This window comes from Eulemur rufifrons, chromosome 3, assembly GCF_041146395.1.
Source record: "Eulemur rufifrons isolate Redbay chromosome 3, OSU_ERuf_1, whole genome shotgun sequence".
In the NCBI taxonomy this organism is placed as follows: Eukaryota; Metazoa; Chordata; class Mammalia; order Primates; family Lemuridae; genus Eulemur; species Eulemur rufifrons.
Window position 1 is genome coordinate 3,347,209 of NC_090985.1, and position 26,794 is coordinate 3,374,002.

Below are 26,794 nucleotides of genomic sequence, written 5' to 3' on the forward strand. Positions count from 1 at the left end.
ACTTCGCCGGGTCGGGCCCGACGGCCGGGAGCTTGGATGCGTCGGCGCCCGCCGAGCCGGGGCGGACGCGGGGCGGCCCGGGCCGGGGAGACGCGCCGGGAGCCTCGGCACTGCAGCGGCCTCAGGATGGCCGAGGTAAGAGCGGCGGTCTCCGCGGGCGCGAGGTCGGGACGCGGCTTGGCCGACTCCCGGGGGACCTGGAGGCCACCTGCGGGGCGGCGCGGCGCCGAGACGCGGCGGGAGGGACCGTCGTCCCCGCGGGGAGGGCGGTAGGGGCTCAGACCGTCGCCGTCCGACGTCCCGAGCAGCCCCGGCGTGTGGGAAGAGCGGGTCGGGGCAAGACTCCCCGCCGCGCCGGCATCCCCGCGCTTCAGTCCGGGGACGCTCGGACTTACTGTTCCAACCTGTGGGATGTGGCCCCCTTTTTATTTTTCTTTTACCTCAGAATTAGTGATATGTCAAAGTGACCGCTTTTCTGCCCGGATTTTGTGTCTCGGGAGGACCGAGCGTGTGTGTGGTGAATGCGGTCACTCGTGAGGAGAACTGCGGAGGCGGGCGAGCGGCCGCACCGGGGGCTCCTGCCCACTGTGGGACAAATCTTTTGTAAAACAACAGCCACGGGGACAAAAAGCCCCCACAACTTTGTAAATCCCTATCCAGGCAGGTCCTGTCAGAAGGCTTCCCGGCGTGGAAGGCACGGGGGCAGATTCTACCCGTGTCACGGCGGACCGAGTGGTCCCGGGGACAGGTCCGCGTGAGGTGCCCCCGCCCTGCCGAGCGCGGCTCGGGGTGCAGGCGCCGTGTGCCCCCGTGAGAGCGACAGCGGTGTCGCCACGCTGAGCGGGTTACCTGCGAGCGACAGGAGGTGAGCCGGGCTGTCGAGCCCGAGCTGTCGCCTCGCTGCCCTCAGATTTCCTACCGGGAGGCGCCCCCGGGGCCTTCCCGTCCCCGCTCTGAGCTCCCCTGACGACTCGTGTGGCTTCGGGCCCTTGGCGCTCCGCGCCCGCCCGTCCCCGGAGCGTCCCTTCGGGTCTCCGCGGGGAGCCGGGCGGCGGGTGAGGAGCAGGCCGCTGCCCGGTCGCCGCTGCCCCTCCGGCGCCGCCGCCTGACCCGAACCCCGCCGGCCGCCTGGCTTTGCAGGAGCTGCTGAGGCTTTGTCAACCAGATGTGACAAGATTGTGGAGAGGGAGCGAAGGAGGAGATCTGATACTAATCAGAGCATAGCTCGGAGCCAGACTTTCTCAAATGCGGTGTAGAAACATGCTCTTCTCATTTGAGGCATCCCTTTGTGGCTGTGGGGCTGCCACCGGTCTGAGGTTGACAGTTTATGGAATGCCGGCGAGCGGCCCTACGTGTGAGTGAAGTTGTGTGTGTCGGGCGGGGCTCAGACACTCGGGTTCAGCAATGTCCCCTAGTTTTATGGCCGCGCTCACCGCCGTGCTCTGAAGACGAGGGCATTTAAATCGGGCCAGACGCCTGGTCTCAGCCAGGCCTCTGCTGTTAACACTTAAGGGGCCTGCAAGAGGCCCCACTGGTGTCCTGGGAATCCCTGTCAGAGAGAGTGTGTGTGCGTGTGTGTGTGTGTGTGTGTGTGTGTGAGAAAACATGTGTTACTGCATGGGACCGCAGAGCAGATGTAGCAACCGTTTTTTAAAAGTATATTCTCATTAAAGCGACAAGATTTTGGCTTGACAATAAGTGAACTGAAAAACAGCATTTGGCAGATATTTTTTTTTCTGGTGTCCTTTCCTTCCTTGTTTATTGTTTTAATTTGCTATTAGATTTTACGGGATCTTTTCATAAGAGTTCTTAGACTTTGAGTTTGCAAATATGTTTATGTGTTAAAACTTTTGTTCAGTAATAGGTATACTGCCTTCTTAATTATCCCTTCCCAAATTCGTTGATATACATTATTAAAACCTCATTAAAATTGTATATGTCAAAATAAAAATTTTTGTACATCATATAAAAGAACATTACTTCAGATGTTACAAAGTGTGCTGGATTTGATTTTTGTTTTAAATAGGTGTGAAAAGATAACTACCCCTTTTGCTATGGTGAATTTTGATAAATAACTTTATTCTTTTTGGCATATTTTCAGGTAGTTAAAAAGAATAAGATATGAGTCATTTGATTTCTTATCTAGTAAGTCTGCTAACTTTAACTTCACTGAGAAACTATTACTATTTCAAGTCAACTATTGGTTGAACATGTTGCTGTTATAGCTAAATGCTGAGAAGAGGTGGTGAAATCTTCACTTAGCACACATGCTGCTCATACTCTGGGAACTCATAATTATGTTCAGACATCTGCATGATTTAATTTGGAATATTTAATTTGGAATCTATACCTAAGGAGTCCTTCAGACTAGTAAGGATTTAGGAATATTCTCCTCCTTCTGCTGGAAAGTGGTTAGTTTGAAGTTGTTCTTTGGCCAGTAGGTTGATACCAGCCAGGATGTGAAACAATGATTTGTTTGCTGTGATTATAATTCATATTAGAAATATTGACCAACATGGAATAATTGCCTTGGAAGCAGAAGATTTACATAAAAGGTTATTTTATTTTTTTATTTCCCTGCAGCAGTTAGGGTTGCATCCCAGGCCCATTCCCACTTTCTATTCTTCAGGATCATCAGCTTGGAAAGACGATCCAACCTGATGGGTGAGAAAAGCCATACAGGTTTCCCTGTGGAACAAATAATAATTGTTCTTTAAGCACACGCTTGTCATTTATGAATGCCTAGGGATAAATATAGATGAGGGAATATTTTTAAATTTCAGTTTGTCAGTAAAATTAAACTGAAGCCTGTGGGGCAGCTGAGGGGGTCAGAAATGGCTTTTAAGCTTTCGTATATGACTTTAGAAGTTATTTTGACGTAGCCATTAAAAGAGATGCCCTGAAGGTTCCACAAGGTAAATTACTTACAGGAGGAGTTTGCTTCACCCCAGGGTGAATTTTCTTCTCTACAGATGTCACTTAGAGTGAGTTACTTTTGTCAGAAACCTCCCTTTTTAAAAAGAACTCCAAATACCCTAGCTAAGGTGAAATCTCAGTGCTGAGCCACTCATCTTTTTGGTATCTAAGATCAAAATTTAGGGAGTCAATACGTATTTTTAATTGCCTTATGCCAAGTATTCTACCACAGAACTTTTACTTGTTTCTTTATTTTTGATGACTTATCTGAGATGTTAAATATAACTGGATTCTGCTCAGAAGGAGCATCTGGAAAAGGTTTCTTTTTCCTTCTAAATTGGTTTCCACCTGAAAATCTTATTTCTGCTTATCTTGTCATTCTTTGAAGTCCTTTTCCTAATTCTGGAAATTCCAGGATTCCAGTGTGGCACCATTTCTCTGCGCAGACACATGCCTATTTTAGCCAAAGAGGGTGGTTATAAACAGAACAGACCAGGCTCTCCAGGGTCCCATTTGGGACCTTCTCAAACTTCACATAGTTACAAGCAGACTGTCACTGTTCCCATCTACACATGGACTCATTATTATAAACCAGCCCAGCAAATCACAGGACTCTGCCTTGGGGAGATGATAAGTTCACCCAACTAATGTGAAGCAAAAGAGAGATGGAGAAATAAAATGTTATGAAGGCTGGGTCCAAACAGCCCTGTACGGAGGGAAATGGTCGCCTCAGGTGTAAACTCTATTAATTCGGGCTTCTAAAATTTTTTCATATGGTTAGATTAGTTTCATTGTCTCCTCTTACAGATTATTTGTGTGCTTCTACCATATTAATTAGCTAAATCTGACCTTTTCTTTTTAAAAACTTAGTTTTAAAAATCTAGTTCTCATTAAGTCCCTAAAAGAAATGTTTACAAAATTTTACTTAGAAATGTTCACAATTTCATCTTAATTTTTCATCAGCAGCAAAAGTAAAGTTGCATTGCTTATGTAACTGTCCAGCTTGGGTTAAATTATCCTGAAGTGTAAGTGTCTTCTTTCGTTTTGTATTTTGATTTTTTCCCCAGGCTGATTCAACTATGTTCAGAAGTTCCCTAACATCTTTCAGTTTTTCATTATCAAAGGTTTCTAAAGATTACCTCTGAGGTTTCCCAAATTTAGGTTACAAAAGAAAAATATATCCATATAATTTATATTTCTGTATAGATTTTTATTTTTCTTAATGAGAAATGTTTGGTTTGGTTTTTAAGGTAATATTTGCATCTTTTATATTTTCAGTTTTCAGAACTAATACTTTTTTTAAAAGGCACAGATGTTAAATTATTTTGGCACAGGGTTTATACTTTGATTTATAGACATCAAAAGAAGTATTTTTCCTCATCATCCCCTTTGAACTAAGCTGCAAGAGAACACAACAAATGTGTCACGTATACTTTTTACTCACAGGTAGAGTCAGCCCAACATCTGTCACCTGAAGGGGCTCTACCTCCCACCTGCCCTTTCTCTGCCAGACCTTTCTCCGTGCCCTCAGTCTTTGTCTCTCCATTTATCCCCATACTTGCAGTGAGAAAACCAGATTTCTGTCAGTTCTCCTTTAGCATCATTTTTCTATTGCAAATGCTGACTACCTGGTTTCTGAGGCTCCCCAGATCCCCTCTTTCAACTATGCTTGTGGTAAACGGTATCTCTCCATTGTGCAGAGCCCTAATAATTACATGAACCCAATAAAGAGACTCCTGGCTCCCCATCTGGACAGCCCACCCCTGCCCTACTTTGCCTTTCAAGGTCATTTCTCACTGCCCATAACAGAAACTTGTGCTCTGTGGCCCCTGGGCCTGACACTCATGCACATGGTGAGCCTTTCTTTGTGCCTAGGCCTGTGGTATTTCCTGCATGCGCTGATGAAAGCATGCCTGCTTCCTCCTGGAAGAGGCCACCTCTAGCTTCTCTGTACAACCTTGAATTCTCTGTCTATTTTTGCCATTTCACTCAAACTATTAAATTGGGGGCGGAGAAGTGGGAGTCTTGACTTATTTTTTTGCTTTTTATTATAGAAAAATTGAAACAATCAAAGTTAGAATAGTTTAATGAAGTTTGGTGATGTGTGCTAGGGATTCAAAAGTTATCAATTTCAGGCCAATCTCATTTCATTTATATTTCCTATCCATTCCTCCCGTTATCAACACTGGGTTACATTAAAACAAATCCTAGGCATCATATAATTTCATTCATATATATTTTAACATGTAGCTCTAAAACATAAAGGCTCTTTTTTTTAAACAAAAGCAATATGCCATAGAGTACCTAAAAAAATGACAGTAACTCTGTAATATACTTAAATTTTCAGTCAGAGTTCAAATTTCCTTGGTTGTTACATAAACTTTGTATTACAGTTGGTTTGTCCAATCAGGATCCAAGTAAGGTCCATACATTTTCTTTTGTAATCTATAGGTTCATACTTTACTTTTTTTCCTTACAATTTATCTATTGAAAAAGCTGGGTCACTTTCCTGTAGAGTGCTCTCCAGTCTGGATTTTAATGATTGTTTCCTTGTGGTATTGTTTAAGCATTCCTCTATCCCCTGTATTTTCTTAAATTGAAGTTGATCAAGAGGCTTGATCCAATTCAGATTTGAACTTTTTTGGCAAGAACACCAGATGTGTGGTAGTATGTATCCTTCCATCCAGAGGCAAATGGCCTGGATATCATCTTTTTCATTTGGAGTTGTGGAATGGTGGTATTCTAGGTCTTCATCTATTTGATTCACATTCAGAGAGAATCTTCATCTCATCAATGATGTGTTTACACTGAAATACAGGTTGTATAGAAAAGAATACGTACTTGATTCTTTTCCTTTGTTTACTGGTTTTCAGAATAGTTTGTTTCCTAGCATTCCCTAAGGTGGCCAATGAGTTTTGTATTTGTTTTGAGTATATTTTGAATTCCTAGATTTTAACACAGTGAATGACTCATGCTAATTTTTGACAAATCCTATTCTTCACTCTGCTGTTCTTGAACGACCCAGTTGTATGACTTTTCTTCCCAATAAATCCATGTGCCCCCCTAGTGCCAATCACCGGGAGTTACTCATCTTTGTATCTCCACGAGACTCCCATGGTTACCAGTACATGCTAAATGCTTTTAAAACAAACAAAAAATAATTCGTTAAATAAAGGGTTATCATTTTGTTAAACTGTTAATGGAAGATGATGGCATGATGCGTTAAGATGAACATCTGGTCTGTGTGTGTTTCTCCAGATGGGCTTTAGTCCAGTGCCCTCACTGCAGATAAGCTGCCTCACATGAAAGGACCTCATGAGTTTTCTTCTCTCTTCTTCCCAGTTGTCCTTACTGCCCATCCGGCAAATGATTATACTATATTCAGAATCCTGGTTGTACTTCTGTGGGTTTGCATATGTGAGAAAAACAGTGGAAAACTTTAAAAAGTGAAAGGAATTGGTGAAAAGTAAGAGGAAGGAAGGGAGGGAGCAAAAAAATCCATTACTAACAAGAAAAGTGACAAGTATACAGGCAAAGCAACTCCAAAGAACAGTGGGGTAGAGAACTCCCACCCTTGCATAATTGAGTTTTCTGAAACAGGAGGGCTAGCTCCACAGCCACAGAGACAATGAGAATGATGGTTTCACAGCAGATGAAGAGAAAACAAGCTCTCTCCCTACAATTTAAGGGTGGCTGGCTGCTTTAAAATCTCTCTTGAATCATGTGTCCTGATACACAGTTTTTTATATGTTTTCCAGGATTCAAACGTATTAGCAGTAATGATCTATATTTAACATTGTAAAATACTACTTGGAAAAACCTGAAGCATTTTCATTCTAAAGCTTGGTGGCTTTTAAAAAGTGACTTGTGGGCTGGGTGTGGTGGCTCACGCCTGTAATCCTAGCACTCTAGGAGGCCAAGGCAGGATTGCTTGAGGCCAGGAGTTTGAGACCAGCCTGAGCAAGAATGAGACCCCCATCTTTACCAAAAATAGAAAAAATTAGCCAGGCGCAGTCTTGTGTACCTATAGTTCCAGCTACTTGGGAAGCTGAGGCAGGAGGATCACTTGAGCCCAGGAGTTTGAGGTTGCAGTGAGCTACGGTGACGCCACTGCACTCTACCCAAGGCAACAGAGCGAGACTCTGTCTCAAAAAAAAAAGAAAAAAGAAAAAGAAAGAAAAGTGACATGTGGTTTAGCAGATTGGATCCTTTAATTTCAAGTCAGGAACTTATAATTCTTACCCCTGAAAATCTAGCACAACCATAGAATCTCACACTTAAGAGAGGGCCCCAGATTCTAAACTTAACCTCAGTCATCTCTACTAGTGGACCATATTCCATGTGTTTTTTTACAGGGCCCTCTCCAAAGTCAACAGGAAGATCACTGTGTAAACTAGAAACTGCATTTAGGTGCTAGTAAAAGTTCCTAAATAATAGTTACCATCCTTTTTTTCTTAGCCATCCTTAGGGCATGACCTCAAGGTTGCCTCATGGTCACAAAATGGCCTCTGAACACCAGCCATCACGTTCTTGTTCCAAGAAGGATGCTGAAGGGGAAATCTGGGCATGGTGGCACACGCCTGTAGTTCCAGCCACTCAGGAAGCTAAGGTGGGAAGATTGTTTAAGGCCAGGAGTTCAAAGCTAGCCTGAGCAACATAACAAGACCCCTTCTCTAAAATAAAAAATAAAGAGAAGAAGGAGGAAGGAGGAAAAGCAATCAGGTCTCTCAGCAGAGTCAGCTCCCATTTATAAGCTTTCTGTAAGTTGCATTCAACTACTGTATACCATTGGCCAGTACTTAGTCACCTGGCCACCAGTGGAGACTCAGAAATTAAATTTCATTTACCAAGGCAGATTGGGAAAAAAGATACTGGGTGAGCATCTATAATCAGCATGGTGTAGCTTTCTCATTGTTTTGTTCAATCACTCATTTATCCTCTCAAATAGCACAATACCAATGGAGGGTTTACCAAGTATCAGGCCCAGTGGCTACTAGGTGTTGGTTTGGAGTTTTAGTTGTTTCATTGCCTCTTTCAGGAATGATACATTGTGGAGAAACATTTATGGAAGTTTTCATCTTAGATGTGTTTGGTAGCTCTGTCTACAGAGTCAGACCACCAGAGCCCAGAAGACCTAGTGGGCACCTACCTGTTGTGGGCACAGTAGCAATGACACTGTACAAATTGGATCTTCAACTGTCTATCTGTGTGTCCTCATTAATATGGCTAGCAGGCCTCGGAGATAGGCAGGAGCAGGTATCCAGCCTGTTTTGTAGTCAAAGGTGCCAAGGCATGGAGTTGCAGTTTATATGGCTTCACCAGAAGTAAAATATAAGTTGAGGCCAGTCCTAAGTTTTCCTACCTCTCAGTGAAAGGTGCTCAGTGAGGTGAAGGGGAAGCTTGGGGCTTCCCAGCTCTACAAACAGAAGTATCTTTATAAGAGCTATCTTTTTATATTCATTTCACACCTTCTTAAAAAGGCTCACTGTTAGAACAAAATCCAGACCCCTTCACCTGCTCCACGAGGTCCTGTGCAGAGTGGTCTCTGTCACCTCTCTGACTCCAGTCCAACTGCACTGGCCCTTTATCTGTTCTCCGAACAACTCAGCCTCTTCAGTGCCTCACGGCCTTTGCATTTGCTGTGCCTTCTGCCTTAAACACTCCCTCCCTCTCCAGGTCTTCACATAACCAGCTCCTTGCCATCCCTTGGCAAGATGTCACCTCCTCAAAGCCCTTGATGATGACACTGTCTAAAAGATTCTTGCTCCAATCCCTACCCCTCCATGCCACCCAGTTAAATCACTAGCATAGCTTTCTGCTCAGTTCTTTCATAACACTTGCCTTATTCTGAAATGATCTTATTTGTTTACTTATTCATTTTCTGCCTCTCTCCTCTAGAATTTAAGTTTCTTTAGGGCAGAGACCTCATCAGTCTTCAACACTTTAACCTCTAGATTTTAGAACATCGCCTGGCTAGTAAATGCCCAGTAAATATTTATTCAATGGATGAAGTTTCTTTGCTATATGGAAATTTAATGTCCTTATCTGCAGAACCGTGTAATACTAGCTAACTCTGAAAGTGATTGTAGGGATTAAATGAAACCATAAATGTAATTGTAGTTAACACCAAATATTGATATTTCAAGACAAAATCTACCCCCAGTATACGGATTTGAGACCACCCTGATAGCCTATAAATTCCTCAGTTTTTTCATCTATAAAATGGGGATAGTAATAACCTACCACCCTGGGTAGTTGTGAGAAAGAAATGAAATAATAGATGTACACTGCTTAGTACAGTGTCTTGCACATAATAAATGTTCAATAAAACTCATCAACTGTGTGACCTTGGGCAAGTTACAAATCTTCCATAAACTTAAGTTTCCTGAGAATAATTCTTTCCTCACAACAGGATAGTGAGGATTAAATGATATCACCTATCAGACACAAACATTACCATGTCAAAGAGCAGATGCTGGAAGGGTACCTAGTCTCACCATTGAACTCAGCATTGCCCAGTAGAACTTTCTGTGATGATGGAAATGTTCTGTATCTCCACCGTCCAATACCTATACGTGGCTACTGTGTGCTTGAAATATGGCTAGTGTGAAAGGGACTGAGTTTTAAATTTTATTTGATTTTAATTTTAATATAAATAGCTACATGTGGCTAGTGGCTACCATACTGGACAGTGCAGATTAAGTAACCTGAACCTACAAAGCTGCCTGGCTACTGCATAATTCAGCACTGTGCTGAAGCTGTATTACAAATGACTTCCCTCAAAGGGCTAATGCTGTGAATCTGGGAACCCCAAGGGTCTTCTATTTTCCCTTCTCCCCTTTCCATCTAGTCCCCCAAGAACATCTCCCTGAATTTATCTTCAGTGATACGAAAGTATCTGCATGTACTAGAGATAAAAACAGCTTCCAAGTAAACAGTTTATTCTTGAACTCAATAATTCAAATCCCATCAGAGGCCTACACTGTCGGGCACTGGATGTGTGTGCATCTACCTCATCGTGTGCCTGGGCTAGCCGGTGCCAGAATTCAACTCAGTATCTCCTGACAAGAGGCTCGTGGTAGCTCCCCCCACACTGAAGGTAGAGCAGGGGTGTGTGGAAAATGAAGTGGGTCCCCTGAGCCTACCTAAAAACTAGATTATAACGTCCATCCCAAGACTGCAAAACCCAAATCGTCCATCACATACTAGGTGTGTCAATAGTTTTTGGATGAAAAAATGAGCAAATGGTAGTTACAAAAAATCAAACCAGAATTTTACATGTTGATTTGTAACACATCAAAGTGACTAATAACAATTCTGGAAATAGTCTGATTAAGATGAGTGCGTAAAAAGCAATAATCATGCCTTGATGAGTTCAGAATGTTGTAAACATCTGCTTTATGTTTCTGAAAAATAGAACAAGTATTAGGATTCCAAAGGAAAGGATGTAAATTTAAAGAGTTTTCCATTTTGATTTACATGAGTACTTTTTGTCCTGTAATTAGAATTTTTGGGTTTGATTTCATTTTAGAAGTTTTAATTTATCTTCAGATAATGGTGCTATAATTTTACTATATCATGGAGTTCTGAGATGAGTGGAAAAACCTAAGGGCCTTTAGATTGGAAGTTTTCTTAGACATTGTAATTAGCTTTTTTAGTTCATAAATAATTCCTCTGAGATTTATTTCCATAGATGTTTAATGAGCTTTATTAAGCCTTATTCAAATGGATTCATGTAGAACCACATGAATGTTTCTTATAAAGCAACATTCAAACATTGGAATTTTAGATAAAATTGTTTAAAATTCTGTCCCCAAACTAAAAGCTGCTAAAACTGAATGGTCAGTATAGTTAGGTCGTGGTCTCAACTGTGGGTGGTATAGATGCTAAAGGCATTTGGTAATGTCTGGAGACTCTTTTGGCTGTCACACTAGAGTAGTGGGGTATAAGTGGCCTCTGGTGCGTAGAGGTCAGGAATGCTATTAGACATCATACAATGCACAGGACAGCCCCACACCACAAAGAATTGTCCAGCCCAAAATGTCAATAGTGCCAAAGTTGAGAAAACCTGAGTCAGATGAGAAGAGATGCAGATGATAAGGTTCAGTCTTAGGCTTTGAGATGTGCCTGCAGTTGTTCCCTCTATGGTTTTGCTGTACTGAGCCTGAGACAGAGTCACCCAGAGTTTCCTGGGACTTTGCATGAGGGTGAGCCTTTTGAGCAGGGTCCTCAGGAGTGGAGGAAACATTTGTTCCAGGATATCTCTATCTCTGGTGAAAGATGTCTACTTCTTCTAATAAATGAAATGCGAGTTTACTTGTATAGTTCCAACATCTTGTTTTTAAAGACTGAGTGACATCTTGAGGGATATGATCCAAAATAAGTTTTCCCCTTTTTAAAAAATTTTTCTTGAAAGTATTCATATTTATAGAATCTAGATTGTGAAACATTTTAGAGATTTAGAATTGAGTGTGCTGTTTGTTAGGTACTGAGAATATGCAGATGATTGGTTCATCTGTGAGCTGATGTTCAGAAGGTTACAACCAAGTTTGAGATGCTGGACAACATATTCGTTGTGCCACAAACTAAGCTAATGGTGCCTTTTTAAAATTTTTGTTTTGACGGTATGTAATATGAATTAAACTATCACTTACTTTTATCCTTTAACTTCCATTCAAGATAACTATATAATTATGTGTATAGGTATGGTTATATAGATGTATATGTTCATATATTTAATACATTTGTATATGTATATACAAGTAGAAACTCTGTAACCAAAAAGTAAAGTAATTTCTGGCATTAGAACGGTGTTTCTTAATCTTTTTTTATATTACCCCTCATATCTTAAGGAGATTTTAGAAATTTTTTCCTAATTTGTTTCCCCTGTGAAATTTTAATAGCATACCATATGGTAGTATATATCTGTTTATGTATGAATGTACCTCTGTTGTTTATACATAAAAATAGTAATTTTTCACCCCCTAAGAACCAATTTTTACTCCTTTGGGGATGATATAACCCCCCTTTGAGAATTCATACATTATTAAAGTAAGACAGTGTGACCACATGGAGTTCTTTTTTTGCAACTTTACAAAGAGCAAAACCTTTTCTACCACATCTTCTGTTTTGTGGTAGCCTTTTGAACACATTAGGCAATGCTCTTCTTACTTGCCGTATACCTCAGTTATGCACAGCCCTGCTCCTTTACCTGAAAATCCCTAGTTGCAGGTGTGTTCAGGTCCATCCTAAATCAAAAGAAATCATAGAAGAAAGTCAAATCATGGAAATTTTAACCTATATTTAGGCTGGGTGATATAAATAACAATTTTTAAGTAACACTTTTATTGACACTTAAGTCAAATACCATAAAATTCACCCTTATAAAGTGTACAATTGAGTGGCTTTTAGTGTATTCATAAAGTTATGCAACTATCAGTACTATCTAATTTTAGAACATTTTCATCACCTCAAAAAGAAACTCTGGTCAAAATTTAAAACTTAGGTGCTTCAAAGGGCACCATCAAGAAAGTGAAAAGATAATCTAAGGATAGGAGAAAATATTTGCAAATCATATATCTGATAATGGGCTTGTACCTAGAATATATAAAGAAATCTTACAGCTTAATACTAAAAAGACAACCTAGTTTTAAACTGGCCAAAGGGTCTAAATAGACCTGTCTCTAAACAAGATATAAAAATGACCAATAAATACATGAGAAGATACTGAACATCATTACCCAGCAGGGAAATGCCAGTCAAAACCACGAGAATATCACGCACACCCACTAGGACGGCTATAATCAAAAAGACAGACGATAACAAGTGTTGATAAGGATGTGGAGAAATTGGACCCCTCTTACACTGCTGGTGGGAATGTAAAATGGTGCAGCTGCTTTGGAAAACACTTTGGTGGATCCTCAGAAAGTTAAACATAGAGTTACCATATGATTCAGCAGTTCCACTCCTAAGACTATACCCAAGAGAAATGAAAACGTGTCCACCATAAACTTGTACGCAAGGTGCCTTTTGGGGAATATGAAAATGTTTTAAAATTAGATTGCAATGATGGTTGCACAACTCTATAAATATACTAAAAATCATTGAATTTTTAATATAATCCATTCACTTTAAATGAGTGGATTATATGATGGGTGGATTATATGATATGTGAATCATATCTCAATAAAGCTATTTTTAAAGAGATGAAAACAAAGAATACTCTCCCCCCCACCACCCATTAGCAGTCACTCCCCATCCCTTCCCCACTCCCTGCAGCCCCTGATGACCACTAATCTACTTTCTGCCTCTGTAGATTGGCCTATTCTTGACATTTCATGTAAATGGAATCACACAATCTGTGACTTTTTGTACCTGGCTTCTTTCACTTAGCATGTTTTCAAGATTCATCCATGTTGTAGCATGTATTAGTCTTTCATTCCTTTTTCCTTTTTATTGCCAAATAATATTCCATTCTATGGATTTTACCATGTTTTGTTTATCCATTCATCAGTTGATAGATGTTGGGGTTGTGTCTACTTTTTGGCTATTGCAAATAAGGCCGGTATGAACATTCATATACAAGTTTTTGTGTGAACATATGTTTTCAGTTCCCTTGGGTATATGCCTAGGATTGGAGTTTCTGGATCATATAGTAACTATACATTTAACTTTTTGAGGAATTGTCAGAATGTCTCCCAAAGGGGCTGTATCATTTTACAGTCCCATCAGCAACTGATTTTTAAGCGAAGACTGGTTACATACTCCTTAAACTGAGTTTCCCAAGTCCTCAGCCAGATTCTCCCTGCCCTATCTCCCATGCAAGGCCACAGTCTCTCTATTGGCAGATTAGAGGTTTAAACCCATAATTGTAGGGCTTTTCATCCCTCCTCCAAACACGCCCCGGTTTCAAGGCTCTCATGAATCACACAGATTCCACCCAGTGGCTCTTCTCGCGAACCTCAGTGACAGAGCTCCTTTGAGGGCTTTTTCTTTTCAATAATAGATTATATTCTTCAGGTCTCTATCTCTTTTTGAGAAACCCACCTTAAAAATGTATGTGAAGTTTTGTTCTTAATATTAGAACTTTGCTGGACACATACATCTCTACTTTCTGTTCTAGCTGTGTTTTTGTACACTCCACACCCCACACCAAACACGGCACTAGAACACACACCTGAGGCATCAACACAGGGCTCATCCAGCCTGCACGTGTCTCCGACAGTCACGCAGTCCAGTGAGCGGAGTCGTCCTCAGTGTAGTCAGCCAGTACAATGTTCTCAAATCTATTTATATTTTCAGCCTCTACCACATCTGGGTGGGGGGGTGGATTCCATCCATGGATTACTCTCGGTTCAGATCGTTCTCTCTTTTACTTGTGCCAAGACAGCCTCTGTGCACCTTTCAGGGTTGCCACGCTGGTCAACTCAGAGATTTGGTGAAAATGTGTCTATTCACCTTTTCTAGGACCTTAATGACAGAGCAGGATAGTTCTTTCCAACCCATACCCTTTTCTTAAAAAGTTCTGATGTTTTTAGCCCGTTCTCACATGTGGAATGTCTGTGTAATGTGTTTACAGTCTCCAGGTGCTGTGTCGGCTACTTGTCTTTCCAGGGTAAAATATACACCTCTGGGCCTGGCACAATGTGGGCACGCATTACTCCATAAATTCTGCTGGATGGAGGAATAGGTTTGTTTGGTAAATGCAATCTGTATTCCACACATCATTTACATGCTACCTATACCTGTGTTCTCCTCTTTTGCAGGCTATTGGCTGTACTTTGAACTGTAGTTGCCAAAGTTTCAAACCTGAGAAAATAAACCACCGTCAGTGTGAGCAGTGCAAACATGGATGGGTAGCCCACGGTAACTTTATTTTTCCCCCTCTCTTGGCCTGTAGTGTTCCCTCTAAACAACTTACAGTTATTTAGGAACTGATTTAATGTCTAAAAATGACAGCTAACTGGTAAGCTAACTAGTAAGTTACTAGTATGTGCCAAGTAACAGGCTAAGAGCTTTATGTTATTTCTTTGAATCTTAACAACTCTATTTGGTAAGTGTCTTATTAACCCTATTCTAAAGATATAGAAATTAGTTTTTCAGTGCTATCATTTTGCCTTGATGGAAATGTTCTGTGCTGTCTAATATAGTAGCCTCTGGCCTAGGATTGCCAGGTAAAATACAGACTGCTCAATTGAATTTGAATTTCAGATAAACAATAAATAATTTTTTAGCCTAAGTATGTCCCAATAAATAGTTTAGTATAAGTATATCCCACCCATTCATTGTTTATCTGAATTTTATATTCAGATTTACCTGGGGATCCTGTTTTTTTGTTTGGCACATATGACCACCCTACAGTAAGCACTTGACTACTTAGTACTTGAAGTGTAACTAATGTGACTGTAGAATGGAATTTCTAGTTTTATTTAATTTTAACTTATTTAACTCTAAACTTAAACAGTCATATGTGGCTGGCAACTATTGCATTGGACAGCTTAGCTTTAGGTGGTTTAATTTGCTAAATCCACAACTAGAAAGTGGCAGACTAAGGCTCAAACCCAGATCTCTCAGATTCCCAAGCTCAGGTTCTTTCCCTCCAGACTCTATGCTTCCTGATTATCCATCCTCTTGACTATGCACCTGCCACCTTTATTTTTCCTCCTTTTCCTTGTTCTTTCCCTGTTTGTGACTATTTCACTCCTTAGAGAAACCGGGAGAAAGACAGAAAAGTCTAAAGCTAGTCAATTTTGTTTTAGAAGTTCCTGTGAATAACTTGAAGCCCAATTGCTATTAAGGTTGTTAATCATTTGCATATTCATGTTTTTTCTCTTGGAACAGATAACTGAGAATTAGCCCTATCCTACTTTCTGTGCAGTGTTTCTCTTAAAATTAGAACTTTTCAAAATGATATTTCTTCAATTTGATTTTTCAGCTCTAAGTAAGCTGAGGATCCCCCCTGTGTATCCAACAAGCCAGGTAGAGATTGTCCAGTCCAATGTGGTGTTCGATATTAGCAGCCTCATGCTCTATGGGACCCAGGCCATCCCCGTTCGCCTGAAAATCCTCCTTGACCGACTCTTCAGTGTGTTGAAGCAAGATGAGGTTCTCCAGATCCTCCATGCCTTGGACTGGACCCTTCAGGATTACATCCGTGGATATGTGCTGCAGGTACGGTGTTCACAGCCACTGTTCTCCCCAAGTGTTTTCTGAAATTTGTGCCCATGTAACTGATGTAACCCAGTTGCCTCCCAATACTACAGCTTTAGTGGTCATCCTTCCCTTTAATACTTTTTTGAAATGGCTTAAGGCCCCATCTCATGTTCTGGGAGAAGTCCAGTACTTTCCCCAAGATACCTGTGAAACTTGGGATGTAGGTGCATTACCTATTCTCTGACTTGGCTTTCACTGAGCCCCCTCTTCCATAGCAAACCTCATTGTCCCATCTTGGGTGCTGCCTCCATTTCTTTTCTTTCTGCCCCAAACTACCTACAGACACAAGATGCTATCTGTGTGAGATTTTACTGAGAGTTTGGGGGTTAAAAAGGGAACTTGCCTAACAGAGCCACACAGCACACAACTTAAAATTTCATCACACGCCCTCCTGTTCTTTAAAGCCCTCTGCCATCCACTGCTGATTTTCCTCCCTCGGCTCCATTTCTTATGATATTTCTGTGCTCATGCACTTGCTCATTCTCTTTCTCTCTCTCTCTCTCTCTCTCTCTCTCTCCAGTTCTCTTTTGGCCTCCTCACACTTTCTCTTCTTTTCTCCAGTGTTCCATGTCCTTCATCCCTTTTCTCCTCTTTATTTTGCAGAGTAGTTTACTTCTCTTCCCAGACCATGCTTTGGGCGTAGACCTCATGTTTCCTATCTAAAGAGGCCATCAAGGTGTTTTTACAAGCAAAGAACATGTTTCCCGAGATGAAGTATATCATTCCTTTGAGATATGAAACAGCTATAGCATTTTTCTCTTCCTACTACACTAGAAAATGTCAACTAACTTTGGTAAAAATTTCAGTGCAATGGGGGATGAATGTATTTCCAAGACCAACATAGACTTTAGCCTCACTCAGGCCATATCATTAAAATGAACATGAATAACAACCTTTATTGAACTAGACCCTCTTCCAGTAATCATATGAGGTAGATATATTATCCTCATCTTCTAGTCAAAAAACCAGGCGCTTAAGGTTGCTTCAAAATCTTGCTGAAAGTCGTTTCACTAGTATGTGGCCGACCCAGAATTTGAAGCCACTTCTTTCTAACCCAAAACCCCATAATCTTTCCCTGGGAACACATTTACTCACCTCTAGTGCAGGACCCCTGGCAGGCTAGAAACAACCGTTTATGTAGAGTAGCATTATGATCTTACATTATGACATCGATCAATATTTAATGATCCTAAGAATCTTGCTTTCTAGTGTTAGGATTAAAAATATGGAATCAATTACCTTGAACCTCTAGTGCATGAAAAATTTATGATGTTACATTCCTCATCATCTTCAAAACTCCTACATGCACTGTGGAAAAATCTCAGTAGGCCATCAAATACATGTTCTGTGATAAAATATTTATCGTAGTTTTGGGAAAAGTTAGGCCTTGCTAGAGTTTGAAAGATCTCCAACACTCCAGTGTAATTACAGCTCTGCTTTGTGAACATGAGCAATAGATCAATACAGGTTCATTTGTTTTCTGATGTTAGTTGCTTAGGAAGATTATTAAACTTGCAGCAAATGAATGTTTGGGCTATATCTAGGCCTGATTGCTCCATCTATACTCTTGAGGTAAAGAAGTTACTATTGATCAAATGATACATATTTTAATTTTAGTGGGGAAAATTATTATGCCTAATGCAAAAAAAACAATTGGTCTGAAATAAGGTAAAAAATAATCACCAAGTTTCTCTGACTTCAGCTTGAGTAATATATTATTTCATTCTTGTAAACCAATTGTAGGATCACTGCTTACATTTGTGCAGTTTAGGTTCTGCACAAAGCTTCTGGCCTGGGACAGTAGGGTGAGCAGGGACGCAACTCCCCAAACCCTGTGCTCATCCAGAGGGGGTGTCTTTTGCTGATATGTACAAAGGTATCCTCCTAAAGTCTAGTAGAGGCCCTGACCAAAGAACAAGGAGTTATAAATTGATCACACTTCTAAATTCTGGTTTGGGTTTAGGATGCATCAGGAAAGGTGCTGGATCACTGGAGCATCATGACAAGTGAGGAGGAAGTGGCCACCTTACAACAGTTTCTTCGTTTTGGAGAGACCAAGTCCATAGTTGAACTCATGGCAATTCAAGAGAAAGAAGAGCAATCCATCATCATACCACCTTCCACAGCGAATATAGATATCAGGGCTTTCATTGAGGGCTGCAGCCACAGGAGTTCCAGTCTCCCCACTCCTGTGGACAAAGGAAACCCCAGCAGTATGCACCCCTTTGAGAACTTCATAAGCAACATGACTTTCATGCTGCCTTTCCAGTTCTTCAATCCTCTGCCTCCTGCACTGATAGGGTCACTGCCTGATCAATATATGGTGGAGCAGGGTCAGGACCAAAGTCAGGACCCCAAACAGGAAATCCATGGGCCTTTTCCTGATAGCAGCTTCTTAACTTCCAATTCCACACCATTTCAGGTTGACAAAGATCAGTGTTTAAACTGCCCAGATGCTGTTACTAAAAAAGAAGACAGTACCCATTTAAGTGACTCCAGCTCATACAACATTGTAGCTAAGCTTGAAAGGACACAGTTGTCCCCTGAGGCCAAAGTGAAGCCTGAGAGGAATAGCCTCAGCACAAAGAAGGGCCGGGTATTCTGCACTGCGTGTGAGAAGACCTTCTATGACAAAGGCACCCTCAAGATCCACTACAACGCTGTCCACCTGAAGATCAAGCATAAGTGCACCATCGAAGGCTGTAACATGGTATTCAGCTCCCTAAGGAGCCGGAACCGCCATAGTGCCAACCCCAACCCTCGGCTGCACATGCCAATGAACAGAAATAACCGAGACAAAGATCTCAGGAACAGCCTGAACCTGGCAAGCTCTGAGAACTACAGGCGCCCAGGTTTCACGGTGACATCACCAGACTGTAGGCCTCTCCCCAGCTACCCTGGTTCAGGGGAGGATTCCAGAAGCCAACCAGCTTTCCCAAACATTGTACAAAATGGTGTGCTTTTTCCCAACCTGAAGACAGTCCAGCCAGTCCTTCCTTTCTACCGCAGTCCAGCCACGCCCGCTGAGCTGGCAAACACACCTGGGATGCTGCCTTCTCTTCCTCTGTTGTCCTCTTCAATCCCAGAACAGCTGGTTTCAACCGAAATGACATTCGATGCCCTTCCCAAGAAGAAATCCCGCAAGTCCAGTATGCCTATCAAAATAGAGAAGGAAGCTGTGGAAATAGCTGAGAAGAGGCACAACCTCAGCTCAGATGACGACATGCCCCTGCAGGTGGTCAGTGAAGATGAGCCAGAGGCCTGCAGCCCTCAGTCGGACAGAGCATTTGAGGAGCAGCACATGCAGTCAGGAAACTTAGGGAAGCCTCTCCCTGAAGGAGAGCGGCCCTGCCATCTCGAATCAGTGATTGAGTCCAGTAGAGTCATCAGCCCAAGCCCTGAGCAGACCACACACAACTCAGAGAGAGGGACTGAACAGACTCCGGCGTTGATCATGGTGCCAAGAGAAGTGGAGGATGGTGGCCGTGAACATGACTTTTCACCTGGGATGGAGCCCCGAGTTCCTTTTTCAGACTACATGGAACTGCAGCAACGCCTGCTGGCTGGGGGCCTCTTCAGTGCTTTGTCCAACAGGGGAATGGCTTTTCCTTGTCTCGAAGAGTCTAAAGAACTGGAGCACATGGGTCAGCATGCATTAATGAGGCAGAAGGAAGAAAATCACTTCCAGTGTGACATCTGCAAGAAGACCTTTAAAAATGCTTGCAGTGTGAAAATGCACCACAAGAACATACATGCCAAAGAGACGCACCCATGCACGGTGGAGGGCTGCAGCGCTACCTTCCCTTCCCGCAGGAGCAGAGACAGGTACGGCATTTGTTGGCAATCATTTCTTCTAAGGCAGTGGTTCTTAAACTTCAGTATACATCAGAATCACCTGGACGATTGTTAAAACACAGACTTCCTCTCACCCCTAGAATTTCTGCTTCACTGGGTCTGGGATGAGGCCTGAGAGTTTGCATTTCTAACAAGTTCCCGGTGATGTTGATGTTACTGTTCCAGGGATCAGTCTGAGAAACACTGTTGTATGAATCTTCATATTTGCACATTCATGAATTTTCACTTCCAAAAATCTAGACTCACTTGCCTGCAAAACCTGACTTGAAATGATGGTGAGGTTATTTATAATCTTTTTTTAACCCCTTTGTGTGGATTTTTTATATATGTTCAGTACAGAGTGATGATATGTTCAGTACAAAATAACATAATATTTCAGTATATGCATCATTCTGCCTTTCTGAAGTCTGAGAAATTCTGAATAAAGGAATACATCTGGCCCCAAGGGTATGGGATAAGGAATCATGAACTAGTTCTCACATTAGCAGCTTGGGTAAAGATAAATAACTATTTGAAGAGGGAGGAGGGAGCTCTTTAAGTTACCACTATAGCTTCCCAAAATTCATCTGATTTTCACTTCCTAATTATGAAGTCTATCAAATGAAACACTTCCCTTGATTTCTATTTAACCAGCTACATTCAAAATTAAAAATTACCGAGGCACAGTGGCTCATGCCTGTGATCCCACCACTTTGGGAGGCTTAAAGCCAGGAGTCTGAGACCAGCCAGGGCAACATAGTGAGATCTTGTCTCTACCAAAAAAAAAAAAAAAAAATTTTTTATTTAGGTACCAGGTGTGGTAGTACACACCTGTTGTCCTACCTACTCAGGAGGCTGAGGTGGGAGGGCCACTTGAGCCCAGGATTTCAAGGTTACAGTGAGCTATGATCGCTCAACTGCACTCCAGCCTGGACAACAGTGAGACCCTATCTCTAAAACAGAAAAAAAAAAAAAAAAAAAGAACAAAAAAGGAAGAATTAACTGCTTATTTGAAGATTTTTTTTAAATATTAAAATATCAAAGAATAAAGGCTATTGGCAGGTTGTTTCAGAGGCTGTGATATGTGGTTAAAAGATCCTGAGTTTTTATGACACACACACAGTCAAACTGTTTACAAAGTGCCCCCTACAGAGCATATCTCGTCACTCTGGGGACACAGCACTGGTGTTGCCATCTTGCTTGTGCTTTTCTTCATGAATTTGAATCACTTAACCACTCTTCAGGTCACCTATAAACGTAAGAACAAGCAGACCAAAAGATGACCCCAGGAGACTTAAGGAAAAGATCAGCTGTCTGATAAAGTGCAATATAATAAGTGCTGAATGGTTCACAGAATATTAAAATGCTGCATTTGCTGAAACAAGCTTGACTTGAAGCACTTCAGCACCAGCATTTAATCCAAATTGTAATGCCTAATTTGTTAAGAGGGTGAAAATGTACGGACTCCCACACACATTCCTGGACAAGGCTCATAAGAACATACTCATTGTCTTTAGCAAAGAGGGTAGAGCATAGGAGATACTAGTTAGAATTCCTGTTTCTGTTGCTAGGATGTTGAACCAAGCCACCCGGGTACTCTAATTAGTGAACCAGTCCTTCTCATTCATCCTTCAAGAGGAGGAGTGTTTGTTCATGAATAAGCTGTTGTTACGAAGAGGAGATAGTCCTATTGGTCAGATTATCCTTGACATTTATGGTACTGTTCTAGCCTACAATATCTACTAAATTAGAAGGCATGTTGGATTCAAGATACATTGTCATTTGATATTTATTTTTTCATATATTTAATATTTTCTTATGTTCTCACCTATTTGTAGATCTGAGCACCTACCACCACCACCACAATAGGAAAGCATCTTGAATTCTAAATTAAAATGACTAATTCCCATAGTCTAGAACTTGGAATCTATGATTAAAATGACACCATTTTAAATAAGCCTTTATAGGCAGGCCCAGACTCATCACCATTTCTCTGAGTCAGGGATAAGAATCACGTTGCTGTAGGGACAGTTAGCTTCCCCTCTTTGAGCCACTGCTACTGCCAGCAGCAGTTACTAAGACCCCCAAGAAGGGACTGGGACAGCATCCTGGATGCTTATTTACCAACAAATATTTATCAAGAACATTCTGTGTTAGGTGCTGGGGACACAATTCCTGTCCACAAAGGCCTTCAGTGTAGTGGGGGACACAGACCAGTAAACAGTTACAGCTGAATGTGATGGCTTCTGCATGGGGGAAATGCAGGTTGCTCTGGGCGGACACCTAATCAGACTCCTTGAGAACATAAGGAAGGCTTCCTGGAAGAAGGGGTATGTCTAAACTGGCAGCTCTCAAATGTTTTGGTCTCAGAACCCCTTTACAAACACTTAAAACCTAAGGACCCTACGAGCTATTCTCATTTGGGTTATATCTATCAATATTTGTCATATTATTGTAGAAATTAAAAATGAAAAAATTATATCACTTAAAAATATAATAAACACATGTTATAACATTTTTATGAAAAAAATAACTACATTTTTCAAAACAAAAATTAAGTGAAGTGAATGACTTTGTTTTACATTTTTGCAAATTTCTTTAATGTCTGGCTTAGTGAAGGCAGCTAGGTTCTCATATCTGCTTCTGCATTCAATCTGTTGCGATAATCTACATCACATATCCCCTAGAAAACTCTACGCTCGTGAAAGAATGATGCTGAAAAATGCAAAGAATATCTTAGTATCATTATGAAATTGTGACTTCAGAAACCTCCTGAAAGGGTCTCAGGGACCACTGGAGTTCTGAGAACACACTTTGAGAACCACTGGCCTCAACTAATCAAAATTGTCAGAGGCGAGGGTGGAAGAGTTGGAGGAGGAGACAGAGGTTGAAGGGAAGAGATACAGACATGGGCAGTGGGCACAGGATTAGCAAAGTGAAACAGAAAGCCTGGCACACAGTTTTTGCAGTGGTAGTTATTACTGGTCTCAGGGGATGTGGCACCTTGAGAAATGCATCTAACCTTCCAAGGCTTGAGAGGCGCCTCCGTGTTAGCTCTTGGTATTCATGGGCTCCTCAGGAGCTGGGCGTGAGGCCCAGAGGTTTGCTTTGTTGCAGTAGGGACCTTTCTGTACAAGGTTCCAGTAAATGTGTTTGACTTTTTTTAAACCACTTGTATATACTGGAACCTATACGTCAATCTAGTGTCTGGTTTTCTGCCGACACATACCAGCCCCTTCAACCAGAATGCTGACATAATCACAGGGCAGAGTTGCAGTTAAGAAGAGCTACTTGCAAAGTGGGTGATCTGGGAGTGTAATTCTGATTATGTCCAGGAAAAAAAAATGCATCAGGGGATAGAAGAGAGAAGTTGAATAGTAAATTTTCTGAAATTAATGAAATAATTGAGACACACACACACACACACACACACACACATCTTTGGGGATTTAGAAGAGAAAATTCAATTCTTAGTTATTTTGGTCAGGCTGCTTTTCCCTACTTGACCCTGGCATACATTCTGATGGGTATTAGGGGAAGTATTTTCTCTGTTTGGAATCATTCTCCTGTCACCTTTAACACTGTATCCCTTAGAAAGGGCTGTTTTTGCTTGTCAGAAGTTAGCAGGGGATCTCTGAGCAAGAACAACATTGATTTACAAGGCACATCCAAATGATAACATATGAGTAAAAGGCATGTGTCATAATAGATACTCATTATCTGCCCTTCAGGAATAATCATTGGGTAGAAGATTGGTGGTGTGCTTATACCGCTGCATTTGCAAAACTACTGTCTGGTATAGTGTAGTGAAATGCTGCAGATAAGACCTAAACTACACAAGCACACACACAATTCTCGCCAATCAGATTTTCACCCATTCTTGTAGAACTTGCCAGGTGAAGTGTATGCAAATGCTCTGGACCAACACTATCAAAAAAAAATATAATACATGCCACATAAGAAATTTCAAATCTTCTAATAGCTACATTAAAAAAGCAAAAAGAAACATGAAATAAGTTTTAATAACATTTAATTCAATATATCCAAAATATTATAATTTCAGTATATGACACTAGCCACATTTCGGGTGCTCAAATACATGTATGGCTAGTGCCTATCATACGGAACAGTGCAGCTCTAAAGTTACTATTTCCTAGTTTCATTGAAATAAAGTTCTCTGCTAAGTTTCTTATAGTTTGTGACCAGTTTTCTCCTGGGATTGCCTAGTTCCAGTGTCCCAGTTAAACTGGCCTAATTGAAGTAATCTAGCCATTCTCTGTAGACGAGGTACAGGAACTTACATGTCAATCAGATGGTAGAAATTGAAGAGAACTACATACTCCCAGTTTCCAGACGGTTGGCTCTCCTAATGAATGGTGACTTCTGATGACAGTGGGCCGGTGTCCACTAACGTGAATTACATCCCACAGGAGCCTAACCCCTTACCATCACTTCTCCCGTGCCACAAGTAATTCCTGGTATCTACTGAGTCCTTCCACTCCGAATCATCGGAGCGATGATTCTTTCTTAACCAATAGCCCAACCCATTGCTAACCGTCTTTTCACTCTTGTAGACACAGTTCAAACCTAAACCTCCACCAAAAAGTGTTGAACCAAGAAGCATTGGAGAGCAGTGGAGACCATTTCCGTGCAGCTTACCTTCTGAAAGATGTGGCTAAGGAGGCCTATCAGGATGTGGCTTTCCCACAGCAAGCCTCCCAGACATCTGTCATCTTCAAGGGAACGAGTCGAATGGGCAGTCTGGTTTACCCAATAACCCAGGTCCACGGTGCCAGCCTGGAGAGCTACAACTCTGGCCCCCTGAGCGAGGGAACCATCCTGGATTTGAGCACTACCTCGAGCATGAAGTCGGAGAGCAGCAGCCATTCCTCCTGGGACTCTGATGGGGCGAGTGAGGAGGGCACCGTGCTCATGGAGGACAGCGATGGGAACTGTGAAGGGCCGAGCCTTGTCCCTGGGGAGGATGAGTACCCCATTTGTGTCCTGATGGAGAAGGCCGACCAGAGCCTCGCCAGCCTGCACTCTGGGTTACCCATAACCTGTCACCTCTGCCAAAAGACATACAGTAACAAAGGGACCTTTAGGGCCCACTACAAAACTGTGCACCTCCGCCAGCTCCACAAATGCAAAGTGCCAGGCTGCAACACCATGTTTTCATCTGTTCGCAGTCGAAACAGACATAGCCAGAATCCCAACCTGCACAAAAGCCTGGTCTCGTCTCCAGCTCACCTCCAGTAATAAGATGGCAGACCAAGTACGCGCTGATAAGCCTTTGTCATGATTCAGGAATAACGTAGTCCAAAGAAATGTTTCTGACTAGTACTATTTGGGGCAAGCCAGGCAAAAAGTGTTTGATTTGACTTTATAGTTTTCTACAGCAGGATAAGCAGAGGGCAAGCCTTGTGGGAAGTTGACACTTGGGCAGCCATTCCTATTATTATTTTTCTTAGCCCAAGAGGTTTTTCACTGACATAGGGAAAACTTGCAGAAACGTAGTTTTTCCCAGGTTTGTTTACATGTTCCCTGAGAGAACAGATCAGTGGGGTGGGGGCAGGACCTGGAGGGAGGGGGCAGCTTCATGCGAGGCTTGCAAAATTAAGGGTCTTGAGGAAGAAGTGTCCTAGGGAAGAAGACTCACCACGGGTGAGATAGTAGTCCCACAGATTGCATTTTCAGTCCTTCTCTAATGACTCTGAAAAATCCAGGCTTGAGTTGGGGAAAATGACTTTGATACCATCCTTCCATTTGGAGTGGATAATTGTCTCCCCCTCCACCTCCGGCCTAAGGTCTCGTATGTTACTCCAGGGAGTTCCCAGAGGAAATGGGTTGGCCTCTGACACGTTCCTTGTGAATTCTTGTGTGATAACCTTGTGTTCAAAAGCTAGGGGAAAAATATCTCATGCACTTAAAAATATTGGTCTTCAATTTAATTTAAACTGATTTTGAAAATATTTAATTTGTGGTAATGTGATTATTTGGTGTGAGTGTAGACATGTCACAGTGTCACCTCTGGATCTCTGCTCGGAAGCAGAACAAGTGATGACTTAAACTACAAAAACACTGCTCGTTTTCATTTGGTGAGCTTTGAAGTCTGTTCGTCATGATTCCCTGTGGAATTACTGCAAGCATGAATCTGGCAGGACCATTTGTATATATTATGCCAAAGCGTTTAGAGAATGTGGTTCTGATGGTGGTTATGTATTTTCAGTATCACTGGACCCCTCAGTCTTCACCCTTTTATAAATGTGTAAGATTAAGATGAACTTTCAAATTTACTTGGTAGGAAGAAAAGTAGGATATTATTGTCATACTGTATTTCTTAATATTTAACTTATTCTGAAATATATTCCACACTGTTATACACAGTTTGTAGTAAGGCCCAAAGTGTAATCAGCCCTGTGGAGCTAGACCATCTCCTAAAATTCGGCATTTACAGTATTCCAAAAGCCTGCATTAGGTATAAAGAAATTGATTTTGAATTCAGAGTTCAAGTTAACTATCTTTTAAACTCATTGTTGATTTAAATAATAAAAAACATCCTTAAAGAAAACTGAGGGTTATAAGAGATATTATTCCTCTGGCCTAAAGGTGAAAAAAGCCAACAACCTACTACCAATTAGTTCAACTTTTTTTGTTTTAATAAATGTGATAACTTAAAACTTGTCTCTGTTTAAAGCAAGATGTATCTTTCAACTGTTGTGTTACCCAGCTGTTTAATATTCCAGTTTCCCCAAAGTGGAAAAATTTGTATACAAATGTTTTCTATGATTTAATAAAATTATATGGCACACTTTTTGTTTATAAAAGCAAA

The 26,794-nt window shown here is 41.5% G+C and overlaps 1 protein-coding gene across 2 annotated transcripts; it reads left to right on the forward strand.

Annotated features, from left to right (window-relative positions):
- On the forward strand, nucleotides 1–26,794 carry BNC1 (basonuclin zinc finger protein 1). 2 transcript variants are annotated; one of them, XM_069465650.1, is made up of 5 exons: nucleotides 1–135; nucleotides 14,682–14,781; nucleotides 15,851–16,086; nucleotides 18,092–19,953; nucleotides 24,537–26,794. In XM_069465650.1, exons 1-5 carry the CDS (start codon nucleotides 37–39, stop codon nucleotides 25,219–25,221), a joined length of 2,982 nt encoding a protein of 993 aa, XP_069321751.1. In that variant the 5' UTR covers nucleotides 1–36; the 3' UTR covers nucleotides 25,222–26,794. The 2 variants fall into 2 exon arrangements, with proteins under 2 accessions (XP_069321751.1, XP_069321752.1); XM_069465651.1 differs by lacking the exon at nucleotides 1–135 and adding an exon at nucleotides 1,037–1,323.

Bases quoted from the DNA above. Each gene is read 5' to 3' on its own strand.
- BNC1 (XM_069465650.1), top strand. From the start codon at position 37: ATGCGTCGGCGCCCGCCGAGCCGGGGCGGACGCGGGGCGGCCCGGGCC. The intron at 14,782-15,850 runs GTAACTTTATTT...TTGATTTTTCAG, and splicing joins ACATGGATGGGTAGCCCACG to CTCTAAGTAAGCTGAGGATC. The intron at 16,087-18,091 runs GTACGGTGTTCA...GTTTGGGTTTAG, and splicing joins TCCGTGGATATGTGCTGCAG to GATGCATCAGGAAAGGTGCT.